The sequence below is a fragment of the Gymnodraco acuticeps genome, unplaced genomic scaffold (assembly GCF_902827175.1).
Source record: "Gymnodraco acuticeps unplaced genomic scaffold, fGymAcu1.1, whole genome shotgun sequence".
Lineage (NCBI taxonomy): Eukaryota > Metazoa > Chordata > Actinopteri > Perciformes > Bathydraconidae > Gymnodraco > Gymnodraco acuticeps.
In genome coordinates, this window is record NW_022989766.1 from 107,245 (window position 1) to 128,776 (window position 21,532).

The following is a 21,532-nucleotide window of genomic DNA, read 5'->3' on the forward strand; positions in this document are numbered from 1 at the left end:
ATCTCCCAATTTGCTTTAGAAAAGGTCCATCTCATGATACCGTCTAGCTCAACCACATCACTTATATCAAACTTGATTATAATCGGAAGATGATCACTCCCAAACTGTTATCTGCCAATACTTCCCAACTGCTACCCGAAGCTAATTCACTTGTTACAAGAGTTAGGTCGATCGCAGACTCCGTTCCATCTCTAAAATTGAGTCTTGTACCTTGCCCATTATTTAAACAAACTAATTCCTTTGCCTCCATTAAGTCCTCCACCACCTGTCCGTTGTAATCTGTTGATCTCCCTCCCCACATTGTATTATGTGCATTAAAATCACCACACCATAGTATTTCATTTCCTTGGCAAAGACTGTCTAATTTCTCTATTTTGAATTTATTACATGGATTATAAAAATTCAGGACACTAATTTTCCTTTTATTAATCCAAACTTCTACACCCACTATTTCTAAATCATGACTGTTCTTAAATGTTAGCCTATCTATAAGACATTACTTATCTGATAAAGATTGCACATCCCCCTCCCTGGCCATCATTTCTATCTTGTCTTATAGCAGTATATCCCCCAATTATGAAGTCCAAATGAGTCTTCAGCCATGTTTCTTGAATACAAATAACATCTGGTTTTTCTTTTAACTGATATATATAGGTCTTGAATTCTTGTCCATTTGCAATAAGGCTTCTAGCATTCCACTGCAGAATGAGAACAACCATTAATCTATTCACTAATCTGTGAATCATCATTATTGGGGGCTAGCATATCATGCATCATTTCAACGGTTATATCCTTTATCCCCAAAAATGCACCTGCTGCTTCCACTATTGTTTTCAGTCTTGACCTCTTTTTTGTTTGTTGCAAAGCAACATTCACCACTTTCCCAATAAAGGCCACACATTTGTACTTATTAACAATCAATGCATCCTCTCCTATCACACATGTATGTGAACACTTTGTGGAGCTTTCCTTTGCCTGTGGGAGTTTTGGAAAATCTTTTGAAGAGAATATACTTGCTGCTACTTGGGATTTCCTAGCTATGTTTAGTGAAACCTTTTCTGTTGCTTCAGCATATGAGACTTTATTTTGCACTTTAATCTCTGCACCTCCTTGGCCTTTTTCTGCACTTCGCAGCCCTGATATGCAGCACTATGTTCCCCACCACAGTTACAACATTTCACCTTATCACCTGCAGCACAACTACCATATTCATGTTCCCCCGCACATGTTGGACACCTGGGCTTAGTTGCTTTGCACTTGTCTGCCACATGCCCAAACCTTTGGCATTTAAAGCACCGCACAGGTTTAGGGATGAATTATCTTACTGGAAAGCTCATGCAACCGATCATTATCTTCTGTTGAATTGTTTCTTCAAACTGAAGAAGAACAGACAAACTATCCACTATCTTACCCTGATACCTAGTAGGAAGACGCTTAACTACAGACACTTCCCCCCTTTAATTTCTTTCTTGAGCTCTTCTATGCCGATTTATATGGGAACTCCACTGATAACTCCAAGTATTTTCCGATTTGCTCCAGGAACATGGCATTTAATTCGAACTTCATTCAGGGTCTTCATTTTCAGTAACTTTTCCTGTTGTTTTGCATTCATCAATTCAATCAACATCCTTGCTCAGAAATCTTGCTTGCTTTATCGATCCAATTTCTTTGTGAATTGCTTTAGTCAGGGCCACTGGATGTAGCTTAGCTGCGGATTGCTCACCAAACTCCACAATCACTTTCCACTCTTCATTCTCAATCTTTTTCTACTCTCTTCAACTCATTCTGTGAATCAGATTCACTAAGACTGTCACTTGACATGTCTATCTTCTTTCTTGAAGTCTTTTTCCTTACTTCATTCCATCCTCCTTCTCCTTCAGATGCATTTTCCATATCCTCCTCTCCAGGACTCAAATACGCCATTCCACCAGCTGCTCTCAATCTCGCACCTTTCTCTGACTTCCGTCACAGGGTGAATTGTCTCTTCTTCCGGTTTTTCTTCTTCTTCTTCTTTAGTGTTTATTGGCGGTTGGCAAACCAACTTGTAGGTGCATTACCGCCACCAACTGGACTGGAGTGTGGACAAGAGACTATGCAGAAAACAATAAACAAAAGAAACAAAACAAAGAACCAAAACTCTAGATTATTTTAAATGTATCAATTTATTTTAGAAACGTAATAATCTCACAATATATATTGCCTGATTTTTTCCCTAACAGCCGTGATAGCGACAAGTTATGGAATGTTGCTTTCTTCAGTGTCTGGAAAAGCACATTTCTCTGAGTACTATATTTCCTGCAAAGCAGTAAAACATGCTCAACAGTTTCTGGCTGGCTACAGTGTATACACTTTCCGGTTGGATGCTTTCCTATTAGACTTAATGTATGATTGAGACCTGTATTATACTTAATGTATGATTGAGACCTGTATGACCTATTCTCATCCGAGAAATGACATTTTCCTGCCAGTGATCACCAACTGGCGGCCCGCGGGCCACATCCGGCCCGCCAGACATTCTCATCCGGCCCGCACGACGGGGGTGACTGTGGCGTTGGCGGAGTGGTTACTGCGTTCGCCTCCCACCCATTTTTTTTTTGTACAACGTCTCGTGAGTAAGGTGCAGTACCGGAGTCCAACAGAGAGGCAGCAGCTGCGGGTCAGTAGACTGCGTACTGCGAAACCTTCCCTGCCTTGAACAAGAATTGATCCTTCGTTGTGAAGAGTCTGGTTAATGCGGTCCGCACCACAGCAGTAGCCCCGCTGCGACAGAGTCCAACAGAGAGGCAGGAGCTGCGGGACAGTAGCCTAGAAGCAGGGTTGGGTTGTAACGGAATACATGTAACAGCGTTACGTAATCAGAATACAAAAATCAAGTAGGCTAACTGTATTCAGCTCGCGTTACATTTGAAAAACGAGTAATCTGATTACAGTTACTTTCGTAAACCTGAAGTGAATACATTTTGGAATACTTATTGGAATTATTGGTGGAAAAATTTCCTCACATTATGTAATATGCATTACCGGCAGAACTGTGTGCACACTGCACAGCGCTGCAGCATGTCTGAGCGAGAGAGAGATGCAGAGTGTCTGTGAGGCCCCGCCCCCGCACGCAGATGAGAGAGAGATCTCTTTTAAAATATATTGAAAGTTAGAAACGGAGATGGTTCGATAAAATGTGCAAGATAACATTTATGTAGCATTTCTTTATTGTCGAGATGATGACATTTATAACGGGATCAAATCAAAGTGAATGGCCTGCTGCTGCTGAATGCATGGGGCAAGTGACTGAAAAAAGTTTTAAAAGTGATTACATCATTTCAGATAATAATGATAATTCATTCTATTTAGGGGCGCCTTTCAAAGCACCCAAGGACACCTTACAATTCATAACATATTCCAAGGAAAGGTTTTAAGACAGTACAAAGAATGCAGTCCGGGTGATGTTTTTTATGTGGGGTGCAGATGAGAGGGAGCTGTCCAGAATGACACCAAGATGTTGTGTTTGAGTTCTTGATAAGCCATTAAAACAGTAAAATAAGTGTCTCCTGTTCACCAAAACATACCCATCTGTTATGGAAAAAGAAAGTATTCCAAAAGTATTCTAAAAGTAATCTGAATACATTTGTAAGACACGTAACTGTAACTGTATTCTGATTACTTTCAGAGTATGTATTCAGTAACTGATTACATTTACAAAGTAACCCTCCCAACCCTGCCTAGAAGTGATCCTTCATTAGCGTGAAGAGTCTGCTAAGCTTTATGCGGTCCGCAGTACCTGAGCGTGCTCCACTAGCACCCCCCCCCCACTTCAAAATTCTGGGCTATATAAAAATCGCTGGCCCGAGATAGTGTCTATTGGATACATTTTGGCCCTTGGACAAATGTAGTTGGTGATCCCTGCGCTACCTTCCTTCCATCCCCCACATACCTTTGAATTTTATAAAGATGTCTTCCTGTATCACTAAGGTCCCAATGATCTTGCCATGTTGTTTGTGCATATTTCTGTATGAATGTTTTAACCTCCGCTATGCTGAGTGGAACTTCTATGTCTATGTTCAAAATTCTGAGTGTTTGTTTGGCCAGAATATCCACCTGTTCATTACCCTCCACACCAACATGAGCAGGAACCCAGATGAAACGAGTTGCTATGCCTTTGTTTTGCATTTTATATAAAATTAGAAATATTTCATTTATGATGTCCATTCTAGATGAAGATCTGCCTGATCGTATACTCGATAATGCTGAAAAGCTGTCAGATGCAATTACACTGTTATGTATTTCTTTCTCCTCTATCCATTTCAATGACAGTACCAATGCCAACAACTCTGTGGTGTATACTGACACATGGTCTGTTACCCTTTTCTTTCTATGTGTATTACTCACTGGGATATACACTGCTGCCCCGGCACGCCCTGTCTCTGGATCTTTGGAACCATCTGTAAATATGATTGTTGAGTCTGAGTGATATCTTGCAAAAATAATTCTGGACTATGCGCCATACTGGTAGTTCTTTCTTTTCCTTTAACTCCTCTCGTATATTGTGGTCTACACTTGGCAATGGGAACAACCAGGGTGGAATGGACGAGATTGGAACTGTGGGGCAATACTGTATTTGATTCAAACCTATACTTGCTGCTTTAACATCAGCAATCCATCCAACACTTGTTAAATGTGACTCATTGTGCTCCCAGCAATCTTTCACGATACTTTTCGCAGGATGACTATCACTATGCCCCTGAAGGTTTACCCAGTATGCCAACATTAACTTCACTCTTCTTATCCTTAAAGGCATTTCTCCCATTTCCACCTGTATTGCTGATACTGGAGATGTTTTAAAAGCTCCACTACATATTCTCAGGGCCTGAGCTTGTAGGACATCCAGCTTTTTAAGGTTTGATTCTGCTGCTGCCATGAACGCTATACATCCATAATCAAATACAGGTCTCATGAGTGCCCAATATATATTCAGAAGTGATGATCTACTTGCTCCCCACTCCTGTCCCGCCAAACACCGAAGTACATTGTTGACCTTTTTACATTTATTTTGAACTTTTCCTATATGATTGCTCCATGTTAGCTTTCCGTCAAACCAAACACCAAGACATCTTATTGTATTAACCTGTTCAAGAGGTTGCTTATACAATTTTAACGATATAGGAGCAATGTTATGCCGTTTTGTAAAACAAATGACCTGCGTCTTAGCTACTGACAGTTTGAATCCCCATTTATTTGTCCATTTCTCCACTTCAACTATTGCAGCTTGTATTTTCTTTCCAACATGTGCTACATTGCGGCCTTTTGCCCGCAAAGCCCCATCATCTGCATACAAAGATTTTCCCATACTTGGATGAACTTGATTAAAGATGTCATTATATTGAACAGCATCTTCCGGTTTTTGGCGGATTGCAAACAACTTTAAAGGTGCATACCGCCACCTACTGTACATGAGTGTGAATCCTCATATCATTCCATCTCTTAACTCATGGACGTATATATCTATGATCTAATCAATACATAAATAAATTAACAGAAAACATAAAATAAATAAAACAAAACAAAATAAAAATCTATGATCTTTCCTGACCTAATGTTAAATTATTTGTCCTACCCCAGTTTCACTCAGAAAGGTAAACAGTGCCTTTTTGGTAGCTCTTACTCCCTTTCCTTTTGTTCTCAAAATACCAACCACACTCCATTCCCTCTCTGCCTCTATCACTTTAGCATTTCGTTTTTTTCTTTCAGCTTTATAGATGTCACAATGTAACAAGATATGTTCTACATTTTCTTTAACTCCACAGTTCCTACACTTGCCACTGTCACTTTTCCCCATGATATACCGCGTACCATTCAATGCTGTGTGATTTATTCTGAGTCTAGCTATCATGATTTCCTCCCTTCTGTTTCTTTCTTTAAAAATATGAATTGTAATTGTCTTTTGAACTTTATAATACTCTTTGCCTTTCTCCCACCTTTTCTGCCAGATCTCCATCCCTATTTTCTTAATTATTGCTTTTCCTTCTCCTTTTCCAAGTTGAGATGGTAATATTATTTCCTTTTGTTGTGCACTTTTTCCTAATTTATCAGCACACTCGTTCCCTTTTACCCCCTCATGTGCAGGCACCCAGCAAAACTGCAGATCTATACCGCCTCTGTGAAGTCTTAACAGGCTATGATTAAGTTCTATGAGAATGTCTTCTCTGACAGTTGTTGTTGACTTTATGCTTTTTAATATGGACAATGAATCTGTGCATATCACTACCCTATCTGATCTGACCTCTTCAACCCACTGTAATCCTATTATTACTACCAGCATTTCTGCTGTATACACTGATAATTGATCAGATGCTCTTTTTGACAAAAGCGTCTGATCTTTAAAGTCTGGGATGCATATGCCAACTCCAACACACTCTTCCTTGTTCTGAGAAACATCTATGTACATTTTGAGGTAATTGTAAATGTTTTTGTTCAGATACATACTTGTTTTAATTTACACTTCCTTTATTTGCCACTCTTTTTTTCTTTCTATGATACTCATATATATGTTAGCTTCTGGGAAAAGCCATGGGGGAACACTGCTAAATGGGATTGCTTTGGCAAACGTAATGGTCTCCACTCCATATCTGCTCCAACCTTTACTCTAAATGTCCTGTCTGTTAAAAAGGCCCTTACCCAATTGTACATTCTCCCTCCAATACCCATTCTACTCAATTTTATCAGTAATCCATCCCTCCACATAGAGTCATACGCCTTTTCAATGTCAAAGTACACTATTGCCATTATCTCTTTCATTTTCAGTGTTTTTCCCACATCATTACTCACTCTTACTAATGCATCTATTGTGGACCGCCCTTTACGAAATCCGCTCTGAAAACTACTCAGCAGCCCTTTCTGTTCCAGTACATGTGAGAGCCTATGGTAGGGTGACCAGACGTCCCCGTTTTCCGGGGACAGTCCCCGTTTGAATTGGCCTGTCCCCGGTTGAAACTGTCCCCGGAAATGTCCTCGTTTTTTAATATACGTTAAAAACACATAGCAAGGTGAAATCAAACGTTTAATGTCAGGAAACACTGGGTAAACAGACTGTGGTCAAGCCAGCCCCCACTTCGGAAAACACAGTCAAGCCAGCCCGCATGTTGTATTGCGGTGCGCGAATATCCTATGCATTACGGTAGAGGCCTGTAAAAACTGGCTTCGAAATAAAAGCGTTTACTCGGTCAATAACAAATATACCTAAAAACACACCAAACATATTCATATAGGCTATACTGGAGCTTAAATTAAGAAATATGTACTATATAATGTGATCAATAATAATTTAAAACAAACTACGTATAACTACCACATTATAACTGAGTGAATGTAACATGTAAGTATACAGTTATGAAGACATATCTGACATTTCCACTGGGTGACTATTTAAAATGTATGCTGTTTAAAATCTCAAATTAGATCTATTGTCCATCTATATTTTGATTATTATTTAATGGAAACTGTCCATAATCAAAGAGTCATTCGAAGTCAATAAAATACTTATTTCACTTCAGGGTGATAGCAGGACACCCCATATAGTCACAGAATCAGGACAATCTGATGTAGAATTTCAAAATAAAAGTCCTTTGAAGTCTCATATATGAGCTATCATCCCTCTGTTTTTAAATAAGAATAAAACAAAAACTATCCAGTATCAAAGACTTATTTTTACTTCAGGGTGATAGCAGGACACCCCATCTAATCACTCAGAGAGAATCTGGACAATCTGGTGTACAGTTTCAAAATAAAAGACCTTTGAAGTCTCATATATGAGCTATCGTCCTTCTGTTTGTATCCAACAGTTCAAATGTTCGAATTACATTGAACCTGGCTTATTGAATGGTAACACGACTGCTGTTTTCCACAAACTTGGCATATCTCCTTCTCTCCAGATTTTATTGAAAAGACTCAGCACCATTGTCATAGTTTCCAACCGTCTAAACCAACCCGGTATCACGGCAAGACGTGAACATGTGACGATTTACCATGCTGGGAGACGTGAATATGTCACGGTTTCGTCTCTTCAAACGTGACCGTTACAGGAGAGGTTTCTCAATACTCAAATTTCCCCTCCTCGACTCCTCGGTCCTCCGGTAGTGACCCGGAAATGAATTTCAGCGCGCCATGTTGAAGGACATCTCATTTCTCTAAATGCACTTCGAGGACCGAGCATCGAGGAGGCTCTCTGGAGGAGCTCTAACCGAGGAGACACTGGCTGCTTCTCAGGTCGATTAAATGAAATCCTTGCTTCCTCACTTACGTCGTTTCCCTGCGTTTAGTCCCTCCCACCAGGGAAGCATGGAGGGACGCAAGGAAACCACGAGAAGCAGGGAAATGAGTTTTAAGAGCAAGAGGAGATATATCCAGTCTCTGTTTGTGTTACGTTATTATGAGAGTGCTCTCATTGTTTGATTCTGAAATTGTATATTTATATAAATATATGTGTGTGTATATGTCCGCATCTGTAGCCTGTTATTATCTCATTATACCGCACTGTGAATGAATTAAAAGTAAATATATAAGTCATCATGAACACATCTGTCCATCAGACAGAGGGCTGCTGTGCCTCCTGTCATCATTAATGGACGTCTCTTTAAAATGACCGCTCAGAGGAGAGGAGTTCTCATTTCTCTAACCGCCTGCTGCTTCCACTCCTCTCTCCTCGGTTCCCCTCCTCAGTCCTCCGCTCGCATCTCCTGTGGGCGGCACCAAGTCTCGAGGAGGGGAGTCGAGGATAGGAGTCGAGGATAGGAGTCGAGGAGGGGAAATTTGAGTATTGAGAAACCTCTACTGTGTTGCATGGCCCAACCAGTGGAGAAATACCCGAAAGTGCCAAGCAAATGCTCTACCGCACCTATTGGTCGGTTTTTATTGTCAAAATTAGATGTTTTTAATTTGTTTTTTAATCGTCACACTCGATTTCGCTGATTTTCTTGTGGCCCTAGCTGGTCGACACCTCTTTTAGCAGAAACAAAGGCTACGATGTTAATCCATTTCAGTTGTTGTGGAAATACCGCACGTGACGTTGTGTGATCGCTTAGCAACTGAACTCCGTGAAAAATAAACACCACTAAGGTTCAAGGGTTTTTGTTATCAGATGCTAGCTACAGTATACATTTTGGCATTTCAAATCTTAGATCCCGAGCTCCTCCAACAGTGCAACATAATATAAATAGGACATAATAAGAAAATAAATAAAGATAAATAAAAAATAGTGCAAAATGCACCACTTTTGGTTCGAATTATGAAACCAGTAGATTCATTCATTTATTTATTTGTGTTGCACCAGCTAAATCGATGTTAATCCATTTATGTGGTTGTGGAATTACTGTACGTTACGTTGTGCGGTCGCGTAGTAAGTGAACACCATGCTACCGATTACTATCCGATGACGATGAACGCACCGGACATCTGCTACAACCTCCTCTCTGTCTGACTTCGCCAAGCAGGTAATGTGCTGCACCGCATGCCTCCAATATTTTAATGTTTATCGCAAGTAAATCGGTTGTTGTTACATTTTTTTTTTAAAGCACGAGCTAGCTAAACACATATTAGCTTTACTTGACCGGAGATTTAGTGCAGTGATGAGTCCTACAACCCGGAAGTGAGTTAGCATTTTACAACTATTGGTTCCCTCGTCTCAGAGTCAATGGGATTTCTCCATAGAATTTTGGAAAATAGCTCGAAATAAGATCAGTGGAAAACGAACCTGCTTGATAAATGCACGTTTTGTTCAGCCGGATAATCTCCACATATCTACCCTACTTTTATAATTTTCGAATCATAAATCTAATGGCCAGAAGCAAAATGCTAACATTATGCTATAAACAAACTACAACAGACCATGGATGTATAATAAGAACCTTTAGAATAATTACCTTTAGAAGTAGCCTACACCAAAACATAACTGCTAACAATGTAAATGCTGTGTTGGAAAAAAAGTTAATGTAAGAAAATGTTGAGTTAAATACTTTTGGCACTGTATATACAAAGCTTGGAAAAATGCCTATTGTGGCTGTCATACTTGCATACAGTGGCAACTAATAGTATTGTGAAGAAATGTCATGAAAACCATCTACAGACTGTTACTGCAGTGCACGCTGATTGTTGTGGTCCTATTTAGGACAAAACGTTCAGAGCTGTCCTTGTTCCAGTCCGCCCCTGATTGATTAGTGCTTAACTCGTAAATTACCCCCAATGTTAAAGCTTGTTGATGATATGTGAGATTGTAAATTGTCATGCATTCTAAAGTGTTCACTGTATTTTTTTCCTTCAACAGATACCAAACCAAAGCAAGATCAAACAGCACTTTTAAGAGCCTTTTTCAATTTCTTCTCTTCTCCCTCCTCAGAGCTATATTCCCTATATTTCTTCCTGTCTTCTCCCCATTTTAACCATCTTCATCTATGTCTCTTTACCACTTTCTCTTTTGTATTTATATGCACGCAAACACACACACACACCTGTGTGTGTTTTGATTTCTAGTTCCTGAAATGGCTGCTAAACAAGGCGAGGAACAGCTAGAAGACGCCATTTTCCTTGTCGATTTACTTTGTAAACAACTGAAGGTAAATTGTTTAATTTCAATTGTATTGGTTTTGTGCCCGATGTACTGATTAGGTTTATTGATTATGTGCTTGTAATTGTGTAATGCTTGTAAGTGAATAGGAATACACTGGGAATGAAAAGCAGCTTGTTGTGAAAATGCATGACTACTTTATTGAAGGAGAAAGAAGACAGGGCCAGAGCAGCATCTAGCAGGAGCAGAATCAGCTGGGTAGGCAAAGATGCTCAGGGGCGTCCTCTAAAAAGGAGGGACAGAAGTGGGGCAACCTGCCGACGTACTAAAGGTTTGTGCATGTATACAGGTATTCATGATTAACATATCGTTTTTGTTTTGATTGTTCGCAACATGATTGGTACAGCATGTTTCAGCTTAGAGAGGTATTGAACAAATATATTATTCCGTATAAAAATAGGCCATTGTAATAAATAGTTAGAGTTGGTTAGAACTCTTTTAATGCATAACATTTGCCTGCGATTGCCTCCTGTTCTCTGTAATTATTATCTGTTATCAATATATCTATTATTATAATTATTATTTTTCAGCCAGAACTGTTGCCATTGACAGTCCAGTGACTGTGGAACCAGCTGGAGCAACCTCTGCAGTACCCCCTCAGCTTTTTGGTAGGATGACATTTACTATCATTGAAAGTTAGGAAATGTGTCAACATAACATCAAACGAATACGTGATGCAATATGAGTACGCTGTTGTGATGCTGAACATTTTCTTTTTTGTTTGTTACCAGAAGATGAGATTCAGCAATTGCAGCAGCTTTTTGTTGATCAACCTCTTCCTCATGGTGCCTGCTCCAAAGTGCTGCCTAATTGGAGTGGCAAAAGGCAAGGTCCCATCACTTGGACAGCTTGCTGTCTTCAACTATGTACCGGAAAGGAGATGCTCACATTGCTCTGCTCCTGCGGTCCTTCGCTGCAGAGAATGCATGCCCCTTGAATGGTTGTGTCATGACTGTGACATTTCTAAACACAGCATACACACCCTTCATAACAGGGAGTCCTTCAATGAAGGATATTTCTAATTCATTCCCCCAACAATGTCACTAGTCAAGACAAATTACATGTTCACTTTGAGACACCAAGGTTGTCAGGGATGAGCGAAGCAGGCAGGAACCAAACGCAGATTTCTCAGAAAAAATACCTTTATTTCAAGGTTTAAATGAAACAAACTAGGACAAAACAGAACTCTCACCCCGTGAACAACGTCCAACTACAACAAGGAACTAACAAAGACTAACAGAAAACACAGAACCTAAATGCACACATGACTAATCAAACAAACAAGAGACAGGTGAGGAGGGAGGAGGAAACACAAGGGCACCAGGTGAACACAATCGGGTAATCAGGGAGGGAAAACAGACAGAAACCAACAGGCAAAACAGGAGGTGAACACTTCTTCAAAATAAAACAGGAAACCAAAGACAGAAAAAGAAAAGACAAAACACAACACAGACAGATCGTGACAAGGGACGGATCCCAGACATCCCAAAAAAAGTCCAGCAGAGTGGGTGGAGGGGGACCGGAGGAGGGACACAAAACTAGGGCCAACAGGGTGGGTGGAGGGGGTCTGGAGGACAGGCTTGGGCTGACAGCCCAGGGGCACAGCGGAGGACCCGGAAGGGGGCAAGGCAGAGTTCAAAAAGGGGGACTCGGGCAGACGGCCCGGGGGCAAGGCAGAGTTAAAAAAGGGGGACTCGGGCGGATGGCCCGGGGGCAAGGCAGAATCCAAGGAAGAGTCAGGGGGCCGGGCCCGAGGAGCGAAGACCGCGTCTCTCAGGGGGCCGGGCTCAAGGGCGAAGACCAGACAGCTCCGGAGGCCGGGCAGGACCCGGTGTCGGCAGAACAGGAACCGGAGCCAGTGGAACAGGCTTCGGCAGGAACCCCCACGGAAGAGGACCAGGAGTTGGCAGGACCCCCGGCAAGACAGGTGACGGCGGGACCTCCAACGGAAAGAGACATGGGATTGGTAGAACCCCCGGCAGGAGAGTAGTCGGCGGACCCCCAACGGGACAGGACATGAAGCTGGCAGGAACCCCAGCTGAACCTCTAACGGCACAGGACATAGGGTTGGCAGGACCCCCGGCAGAAGAGTCCTCGGCGGGACCCCCGACGGGACAGGACACAGGCTTGGCAGGACCCCCGGCAGGAGAGTAGTTGGCGGGACCTCCAACGGGACAGGACATGGAGCTGGCAGGAACCTCCAATGGCACAGGACATAGGGTTGGCAGGGCCCCCAGCAGAAGAGTCGTCGGCGGGACCCCCTACGGGACAGGACACAGGGTTGGCAGGACCCCCGGCAGGAGAGTAGTCGGCGGGGCCTCCAACGGCACAGGACAGAGGGTTAGCAGGACCCCAGGCAGGAGACTAGTCGGCGGGACCCCCAACGGGACAGGACATAGAGTTGGCAGGACCCCCAGCGGAACCTCCAACGGCACAGGACATAGGGTTGGCAGGACCTCCAGCGGAACCTCCAACGGCACGGACATAGGATTGGCAGGACCCCCGGCAGAGGAGTAGACGGTGGGGCCTCGAACGGCACAGGACATAGGGTTCGCAAGACCCCCGGCAGAGGAGTAGTCGGCGGGGCCTCCAACGGGACAGGACATGGAGTTGGCAGGACCCCCAGCGGAACCTCCAACGGACCAGGACATTGGGTAGGGACTTGAGACGTGACTCGAGAGGGGAACCAAGGGGGAACTAGAGAGGGGACTCGAGAGGGGACCCAAGGGGGAACTAGAGAGGTGAACCGAGAAGGGACTAGAGGAGGAGCTAGAGGAGGGACTAGAGGAGGAACTCGAGAGGGGACTGGAGAGGGGACTAGAGAATTGACTAGAGGAGGGACTTGAGAAGGGAATTGAGTAGGGACTAGAGAACGGACTAGAGAATGGACTAGAGGAGGGGACTCTGGAAGGGACCAGAGAAGGGACTAGAGAAGGGACTTGGGAAGGGACTAGAGAGGTTACTTGACTGGACTCGAGAGGTGACTTGAAAGGAGGCTTGAGAGGGAACTCGAGAGGAGACTTGAGAGGTGACTTGAAAGGAGGCTTGAGAGGGAACTCGAGGGGAGACTTGAGAGGGGACTCGAGAGGGGACTTGAGAGGGGACTCGAGGGGGGACTTGAGAGGGGACTCGAGAGGGGACTCGAGGGGGGACTCGAGAGGGGACTCGAGAGGTGACTTGAAAGGAGACTCGAGAAGGAACTTGAGAGGAGACTTGAGAGGGAACTCGAGGGGGAACTTGAGAGGAGACTCAAGAGGTGACTGGAAAGGAGACTCGAGAGGGAGCTGGATATGTGGCTTGAGAGGGGACTTGAGAAGGAACTTGAGAGGAGACTTTAGACGGTCGGTTCGCCAACAGAACACGGGGGGCTGGAGTCGGCCTGAATGCCGACAGGGCACGGGGAGCTGGCGTCGGCCGGAGACGAGGGGCTGGAGTCGAAACCATGGCTGCTGGGGCCAGGACTGAGGCTGGAACCATGGCTACTGGGGCCAGAACTGGGGCCGAAACCATGGCTGCTGGGGCCAGAACTGGGGCCGGAAACCATGGCTGCTGGGGCCTGTACTTGGGCTGGAACCATGGTTACTGGGGCCAGAACTGGGGCCGGAACCATGGCTGCTGGGGCCAGAACTTGGGCTGAAACCATGGCTGCTGGGGCCTGTACTGGGGCTGGAACCATGGCTGCTGGGGCCTGTACTGGAGCCGGAACCATGGCTGCTGGGGCCAGAACTGGGGCTGGAACCATGGCCGCTGGGGCCGAAGCAAGGGTTGACTCCAGACGGAACACACCGATGCGTGTGGTGTCATAATGTGTTGGGGCTAGCAGGCAGGGGATAACACACCGAGAGGAAATCCAAAATCCAGCCAGGTAAGAATTTCACTAAGTCTGGCTTCTCCGTAGCCATCTGGCACGCCTCTGCCAGAGCTGCCTCTCGCTGCTGAACCCCGGACGCTCCCCTCCATCGATCAGAGCAGTTAGCCAAAAAAAAGGAAAAATCCAATAATTCCTGCTCAAAAGGATCTGCTGGGCCCATATTAGGTTGATTCCTTCTGTCAGGGATGAGCGAAGCAGGCAGGACCCAAAAGCAGATTTCTCAGAAAAAATACCTTTATTTCAAGGTTTAAATGAAACAAACTAGGACAAAACAGAACTCTCACCCCGTGAACAACGTCCAACTACAACAAGGAACTAACGAAGACTAATAGAAAACACAGAACCTAAATGCACACATGACTAATCAAACAAACAAGAGACAGGTGAGGAGGGAGGAGGAAACACAGGGGCACCAGGTGAACACAATCGGGTAATCAGGGAGGGAAAACAGACAGAAACCAACAGGCAAAACAGGAGGTGAACACTTCTTCAAAATAAAACAGGAAACCAAAGACAGAAAAAGACAAAACACAACACAGACAGATCGTGACAAAGTTATTTCACTTAAGACAATTTAGCCCCAAGTGGTTATTTTATAACTTTCCTAATGTGCTGGTAGTTTAAGACATATTTTTAACCCCTCTTCACAGATTGTCTTCTGCCCACTGGTAGGCCTTCACACTCGTGTAACCCTGAAGGTGTTACAGAGTCTATAGGCAGGCCTGTCATTTTCGTCTGAATTAATGGTATGATTTTAAGTGTTCTTTTTGTCAACCTAATACAGGTAATGAATGTGATTGTTTTTACTAAACTGTGTTTGTTATTAGGGCGTTATGATTTGCATCTCCCCAAGAGGGTGTGCAACACATGCCATTACGAATGGACACCTGATTGGGGAAACCTCATTCGAAGCGGTTACTGGCCAGCTTCTGTGAACTGAGACACGTTATATTCCACGGATGTCTTCAAATCTTTTGAGGACCTGAAGACTGTGGCACCAGGTTTGTCCAGACAGGCCTTTTTACAGATGCTGGATCGGAGGACACAGCATTATGGGAGGGTAAGATGACTTTCACTGAGTATTGCATAAGTAGAGGGCATTGTGAAAGGATGCATTTTATTTTGTGTAGATGAAATATGTTGATTGGAAATATGTTTATGTCAAAATAACTAAATTGAAAAGCTTACAATGTTACTGAAAGTAGTTTAACTAGTGTTACATTAGAGCTAAAAACCTAGCACTGGTAGATGTAGGACATACTGTATAAGATCAAACATATCATAAACCAACTTTTGTTCTTTACTGAAGAACACAATTTGTATGATGAAAAACATTGTGCTCTTCTGTGGGAAAAAATGGGATTCTGTATTGTATTGTACTGTATAGAGTCATGGTGCATAATATGACAAAAGCTGAAATAATGTTCCTTCTCTTCCAGCATCTGCCAATCCTAACCTGACATTCACTTTTCAGGATATCGTGTGTTAGGGATACTCCTAATAGCCCCCCTCTTGCCTCCAACCACTGTGAAAGTCTTCCTGTTTCCTCGTATTATTCTGACATGTGTAAGGTAACAATTTTGCTTCTCAAACTTCCAGACAAGAAAAATCCATGGAGATGTCTTCCAAAGGAGCTTTCTGGAGTATATGGCCTGCCAGTACGAGTGCCAGAAAATGACGTGTGAGGAACTCTTCTAATGCCCAGCTTGTACTCCCAAAATCTTGGCTGTGTCAGTGGATGCGAATAGGAAACAGTACCGTTTCTGACAGTCACAGAGGTACATATTTTTTGTATGTCAATTGAATTTAAGAAGTAGCCTATCAATGATGATAATAATGAATTGAATATTTATTTTTGAATTTAGGATCGATGAACCACTTTTTAAAGGGCCGTTCATCATGGAAGACTCGGCTGTCACAGACTTTGTTGACAAAGTCAGAACAAATGTAAAATGTGTAAGCACAACATTTTTTTTTCTATCATTTTTCTAGCCTTTACTTGTTTTGAGAGTGTAACATTCAAATGTCTTTAATTGTAGACCCCAGGAAAAGGTACATGTGGTACCAGCCAGTGGTCAGCTGCTCGAGAGACAGCAAGAAGAGCCAGCAGGCTTGATGAAGAGGAGTTAGAGGTAGCTGTATGTAGACATGGAGTGCTACTGAAAGCTCTCAACATGTTCAGAGGAGAAATATTTGCCTACCCCTTGTTCCTTCAAATGCAGTTTCAAGCTACAAACGTGCATTTTTATTGCACAGATATTGCTTGTAAATACTGGCCCTACCTCGAGAAAGTGGCAAAGACAATGCCATAACTGTGACCTTCGCTGAGCATGCAACCGTTTCTCTCGGTCATGCATGCCAAGGCCCATTCCACAAAGTGTGAGGTAGGCCCACTCTTATATGATTGTGATTGTAAGATTTTTTTTAATTCATCTATGACATATAATATATGTGTATTTGTTAGATTAGGGAAGAAGTGGAGATGGTGAACAGCTTTCTGTCACGTTGTGCCATCACAACTAAGTACATGACAGGTATGGTATGTCCTCTTGTCATTAGACCAACATAATTCTGTCTTGAAGTTATTATCCATCTCTTACTTTACTTTATCTTTGTCTTTGATGTAGTCTGTTTCAACAGTAGTAGAGTTTTTACGAGTTGATTTCCAAATACCCAAGTTATATTATCTGCTTGTCAATTTTACTTTTAAAAACAGCTCGCAATGACATGTTGACTGTCCATGCAATGGGATGGAACAGACGGAAGCAGGAAAACCTTAATGTCGTGTTGGCCAAGAGATATGTCAAGGTAATTGGCCATGTAAGCATAGGCATGACAAGATTAGATTTGTAAGGCTAATGTGCAAACCTGTCACAAACAAATAATTGTCCAAGCTGGTAAAGTGTTGGACACTGAGTGCTTGCGCAGGTCTGGAAAAGTTTGAATGATTAATTACTGTTTTCAAGACATGAAAAGTTATGGAAATTTGGGTGAAAATCTTGAAAATACATCTGTATCTGCAACATCTTTTTTACAACAAACAATCAAAATGTTGGAGGGTGAGACTCAAAAAATGAAGGACACCTGCGAAGAGCTTGGATGCCCTGAGGACAAAGTCCAACAATGGGTTAATGATGTTAGAGACTGGGCAACAAACGCTATGCTGTTTCGTAACTTGATAATATAACATTGTTATTTAACGTATAGTATTAACACCTATGTTTTCTTTGTCCTCAAACTGTGTTTCTTGTTATGGTAACACTTTATTTTGATAGTCCATAGTTAACACTCTACAAGTCATCAGTTGACATTCAACAACACTGTTTCAACAGACAAGTAACATGCATGTAACTAACTGCCAGTAGAATATAAGGTACATCTCAAGTGTTGATCTATAGATTTTACAAAAAGTGTCTGTTGACTGTCAACATGTTTTTTGCAACAGGTTATTAACCGATATTCAACCTTACTATCAGTAGATTGTGAGTTATTGTGAAAAACCTTTTTTTCTCAAGTGAATGCATTAGGCTTCTGTATTTATCTTATATATTAGTCAAATAAAACAGGAACAGGTGTTTCTAACTCAAACATTACATACATAATGAATAAATAAAGTTTGTGATCAGTTGTGCAAAAACATTTCGCTTTATTCCCATGTCTGTTGCATATAATTAGTGGATGAATGTGTTCTGTTGATAGGTTATAGACTTTCTACTGTTCTCAACTGTGTTTCACTTTAATTGGATAGTCCTAACACATGCCTACAAACGCTTAGTGGAGAATGCCTACTAAAAGTATACTGATAGTCAACTCTAGATTAATTGACGATCAACAGATAGTCAACTAAACTCTAAAGTTGCTTATCTGTTGATCATCAACTGATGCTTAATGTAATCTTTAGTTGACATCTTGACTCTCAACAGATTATCAACAGATAGTCAACATGACCCTGTTGACTTTCAACTGACAGATTGATTTTGAGTAGTTGATTGTCAATTTTGAAGATGTTGACACAATATACAGATAGTAAGGTTGAATATTGATTAATACGCTGTTGACATGCTACTAAATGTCATCTGATGACTTATAGAGTGTTAATGGACTATCAAAATAAAGTGTTACCCTTGTTATTTACCCAAGACAACACATCAGGCTACAATCAGTCTCTCCAGGGGGGTATACTACGAAGCAGGATTTCCGCTTAGCGGCTAAATTCAGGGGAAACTCCGGCTTTCCGGTCCTACGAAGCTGGTTCTCTTTTTAGCAGGCTAGATCTCCATGGTAACTTATGCTTAGCGGCTAACCTGGTCGGGACCAGGTTAGGTTGCAGGCTAAGAGCTCAACTCAGTGAAAGCACTGCCTGCTGACCAATCAGAGCTCAGTGTGCGGAGTTTAAAGCGATCAAGTCATATTACAGGAGAAAGGAAATACAGAAAAGCTGCCGTCGCAGGAAAGACGGCCGGCAAAAATCACCGACTGTGTGAACGTGAACATTAATAGAATATCACCTCCATCTTCAGAGCAATCTGACTATTATAACATTAGCGTTAAGAAAGCTTACTTGAATATATGCCACAACATGAGTAACCGGATCAGAGTAACATTAAGTACAGTCCGCGGCATATCACATCATAATGTATCATATATTTTCTTATCTGAGTCAGCTGAGCCGTATCGGGCCGTGCAACACTCACAGTGTCACAGACTGTATGCAGAAGTATTATTTTAAGCAACACATTAAGTTGACGAAACACTCGAGACAAATGTAATTAAAGTCAGATCGTGTTTTAGACGGGCAGTGATATCATAAACCTGTTAATGTACGCATTCAAACACTTTTTCTTTTGCCAGCTGTATTCACCTTGCAGGTGCAGCTATGTGGCTTTTATCCTGGATAAAGTGTTTAAGACATGGATGTTTAAAGTTTAACTTCTTCATTTTTGACTAGTATTAAAGTTCACTTTTCATTCAGGAAGTATGACGCTGCGCTGTCAGTACGCTTCTCCATGTTTGTGATTGGTCGAATGCTGCAAATACCCCTTTCATGTGAACGTGCACCTAACTAGATAGGAAACGGCTGGCTTGAGCGATCCACTTGATAACCAGCGTCGTAGTACAGTTTAGCGAGAGCGCGTATGTTTTGGATTAGGCCAACCGGCTAACTCAAACATATCCAGGTTAGGTTGAACCAGCTTCGTAGTATAGGCCCCAGATGTCCATTGAGCAGCTATTTCTAGGGCTGCCAAAAAAAAGCTTGCCTCTATAGACAGACTGGTAAGTTATTATTATTCAGTTGCAGTCATGTAATGTAAATTCCATTGAACATTGTTTCTGTAATCTTTTTTACAATTACGTCATATAGACAGCAATAAGATTCGGCAGCTGCGTCGCAAAAGGTTAAGGGAGGAAAAGACCAAACTCTAAGAGGCAATACGACAGTACAACACCGGACAGCCTCCTGAAGGAGAAATCCAGGAAGAAGAGGTGGAGAGAAGACTGTCTGCAGAACAGCAAACAACAGACAGTCTAATATGGCCATGGGAAGTGCAAAGTGATGGTAAGAGCTTTTCTTGTTTGTGTTTATATAATATGTTTATTTTCTGGCACTAAGCAAGACCTATAACAACAGCTTCCCAGTCAATGGACTATGACCGGTCACTTATCCTACTGGTGCATGTCTTGGTCGGTAATGGTATGCTTGCTGTTCCTCTCTCTTCAGAATCGGTGTCCATTTTGGCCCAAAAAAAAGTCTTCGATGCCTACATGGGCAAAAGGAGACTTGTGCAGGAGAGGGCCATACTTGTGAGGGAGATGAGGCAGCACTGCTTTTATCTGAGAAGTCAGGCTGACAAGATCAGGATGCAGATGCAACATGTGTCATGTGGAGGACATAGTGGTAAATTCCATGATACCATACCCAAATACTACTTAACATCCATTTCATTTCATTTCCTTTTTATTTGTCCCGCTCATGGTACGCAAAACCAAATGTACAATAATTTTCACAAAACATGACTCTACCATTGAGCGAAAAGGAGCAGGGAGAAGAATACAATCTTATGTGACCTGCCCCTTTCTAAAAAAAACAAATAAATACAAATAGATGGTCTGCCCTTCATAATAATAATTTTCACAGCCAAACATAACAGCATCTTAGGATACTAAGAGAAACACACACAAAAAATACTTATTTCCCACTTGACGGTTAATGGAAAGAAACAAAACACCACCAAAACATCACATGTATAAGGAAAAGAAAAGTGCAACACCCTCATCCGAGTCCTACTGGAGAAGAAGGTGGAAAGCGACGCATGATGATAATAATAATAATAACAATAACAACAATAACAATGGCAATGGGACCCGCAAATACTGGGGAGACATCACATCAAAGACATCAAAAACATGAAGGACCAGAGTACATAGACTTATTCACATTCTGCTTCATATAGTCCCATCTTTCTTAATGTATACAACTTCTTTAACTGAAAAATACATATACAATTCTTTAGATCCTTTTGTTGAGAATTCCACAATTGTACACCAACTACCGAAATACACATTTGTTTAAGAGTAGTCCTTGCATATGGATGCTTAACATTTAATTTCCTTCTGTGGTCTTCCTTGTCTGATCCAAAAACAAACAACTGTTGTAAAGATGCTGGTAACATTCTGCTTTGTGCATTACTGATAATGTCTGCAGCTCAGCTATGTCTTTGAGTTTCAAGAGTCCTGACCTGAAAAACAGTCTGTTGGTGTGTTCTCTTGAGTCAGCTTTATAAATTATTCTTACTGCCCTTTTCTGTAATATTGACAATGGCTTTATGTTGCTCATATACGTGTTGCCCCACACTTCTATACAATAAATGAAAAATGGCAAAATGAGTGAACAGTACAACATCCTCAATGCCTTGTAATCTAGCACAGTGGTTCCCAAACGGTGTGCCGCGGCACACTGGTGTGCCGTGAGCAGCGGCGCCGGATTCATTTCAGAAGTGGGGGGGGGGGCAAAAAGTGCGTGTGTATGTAACATAGCCTACTTGCCAACCCTC

General features: G+C 42.2%; 2 protein-coding genes across 13 annotated transcripts in view; one reads left to right on the forward strand and one right to left on the reverse strand.

Annotated features, from left to right (window-relative positions):
* The window catches only part of LOC117546212 (zinc finger protein 239-like), a 111,933-nt gene that overhangs the window by 23,089 nt on the left and 67,312 nt on the right, over nucleotides 1–21,532 (reverse strand). The window contains exon 1 of one of the 2 annotated variants that reach the window (XM_034216363.1): nucleotides 1,855–1,959. The exons of the other annotated variant lie outside the window; for it this stretch is intronic. Within the exon in view, the coding sequence (XP_034072254.1) occupies nucleotides 1,855–1,923 (69 nt within the window). The 5' untranslated portion in view covers nucleotides 1,924–1,959. Of the gene's footprint in view, nucleotides 1–1,854; nucleotides 1,960–21,532 lie in introns of those variants that run through there. 2 annotated transcript variants of the gene reach the window in all.
* Nucleotides 19,592–21,532, forward strand: part of LOC117546162 (zinc finger protein 726-like) — a 28,064-nt gene continuing 26,123 nt past the window's right edge. For 5 of the 11 annotated variants that reach the window (XR_004568957.1, XR_004568961.1, XR_004568947.1 and 2 more), the window contains exons 1-3: nucleotides 19,592–19,754; nucleotides 19,843–20,037; nucleotides 20,200–20,376. Coding sequence is in view for 2 of the 11 variants with exons in the window: in XM_034216306.1 (XP_034072197.1) it covers nucleotides 20,353–20,376 (24 nt within the window). In the remaining 9 variants the exon portion in view is untranslated. Of the gene's footprint in view, nucleotides 19,755–19,842; nucleotides 20,038–20,199; nucleotides 20,377–21,532 lie in introns of those variants that run through there. The other 6 variants (XR_004568950.1, XR_004568949.1, XR_004568948.1 and 3 more) reach the window with 2 other exon arrangements.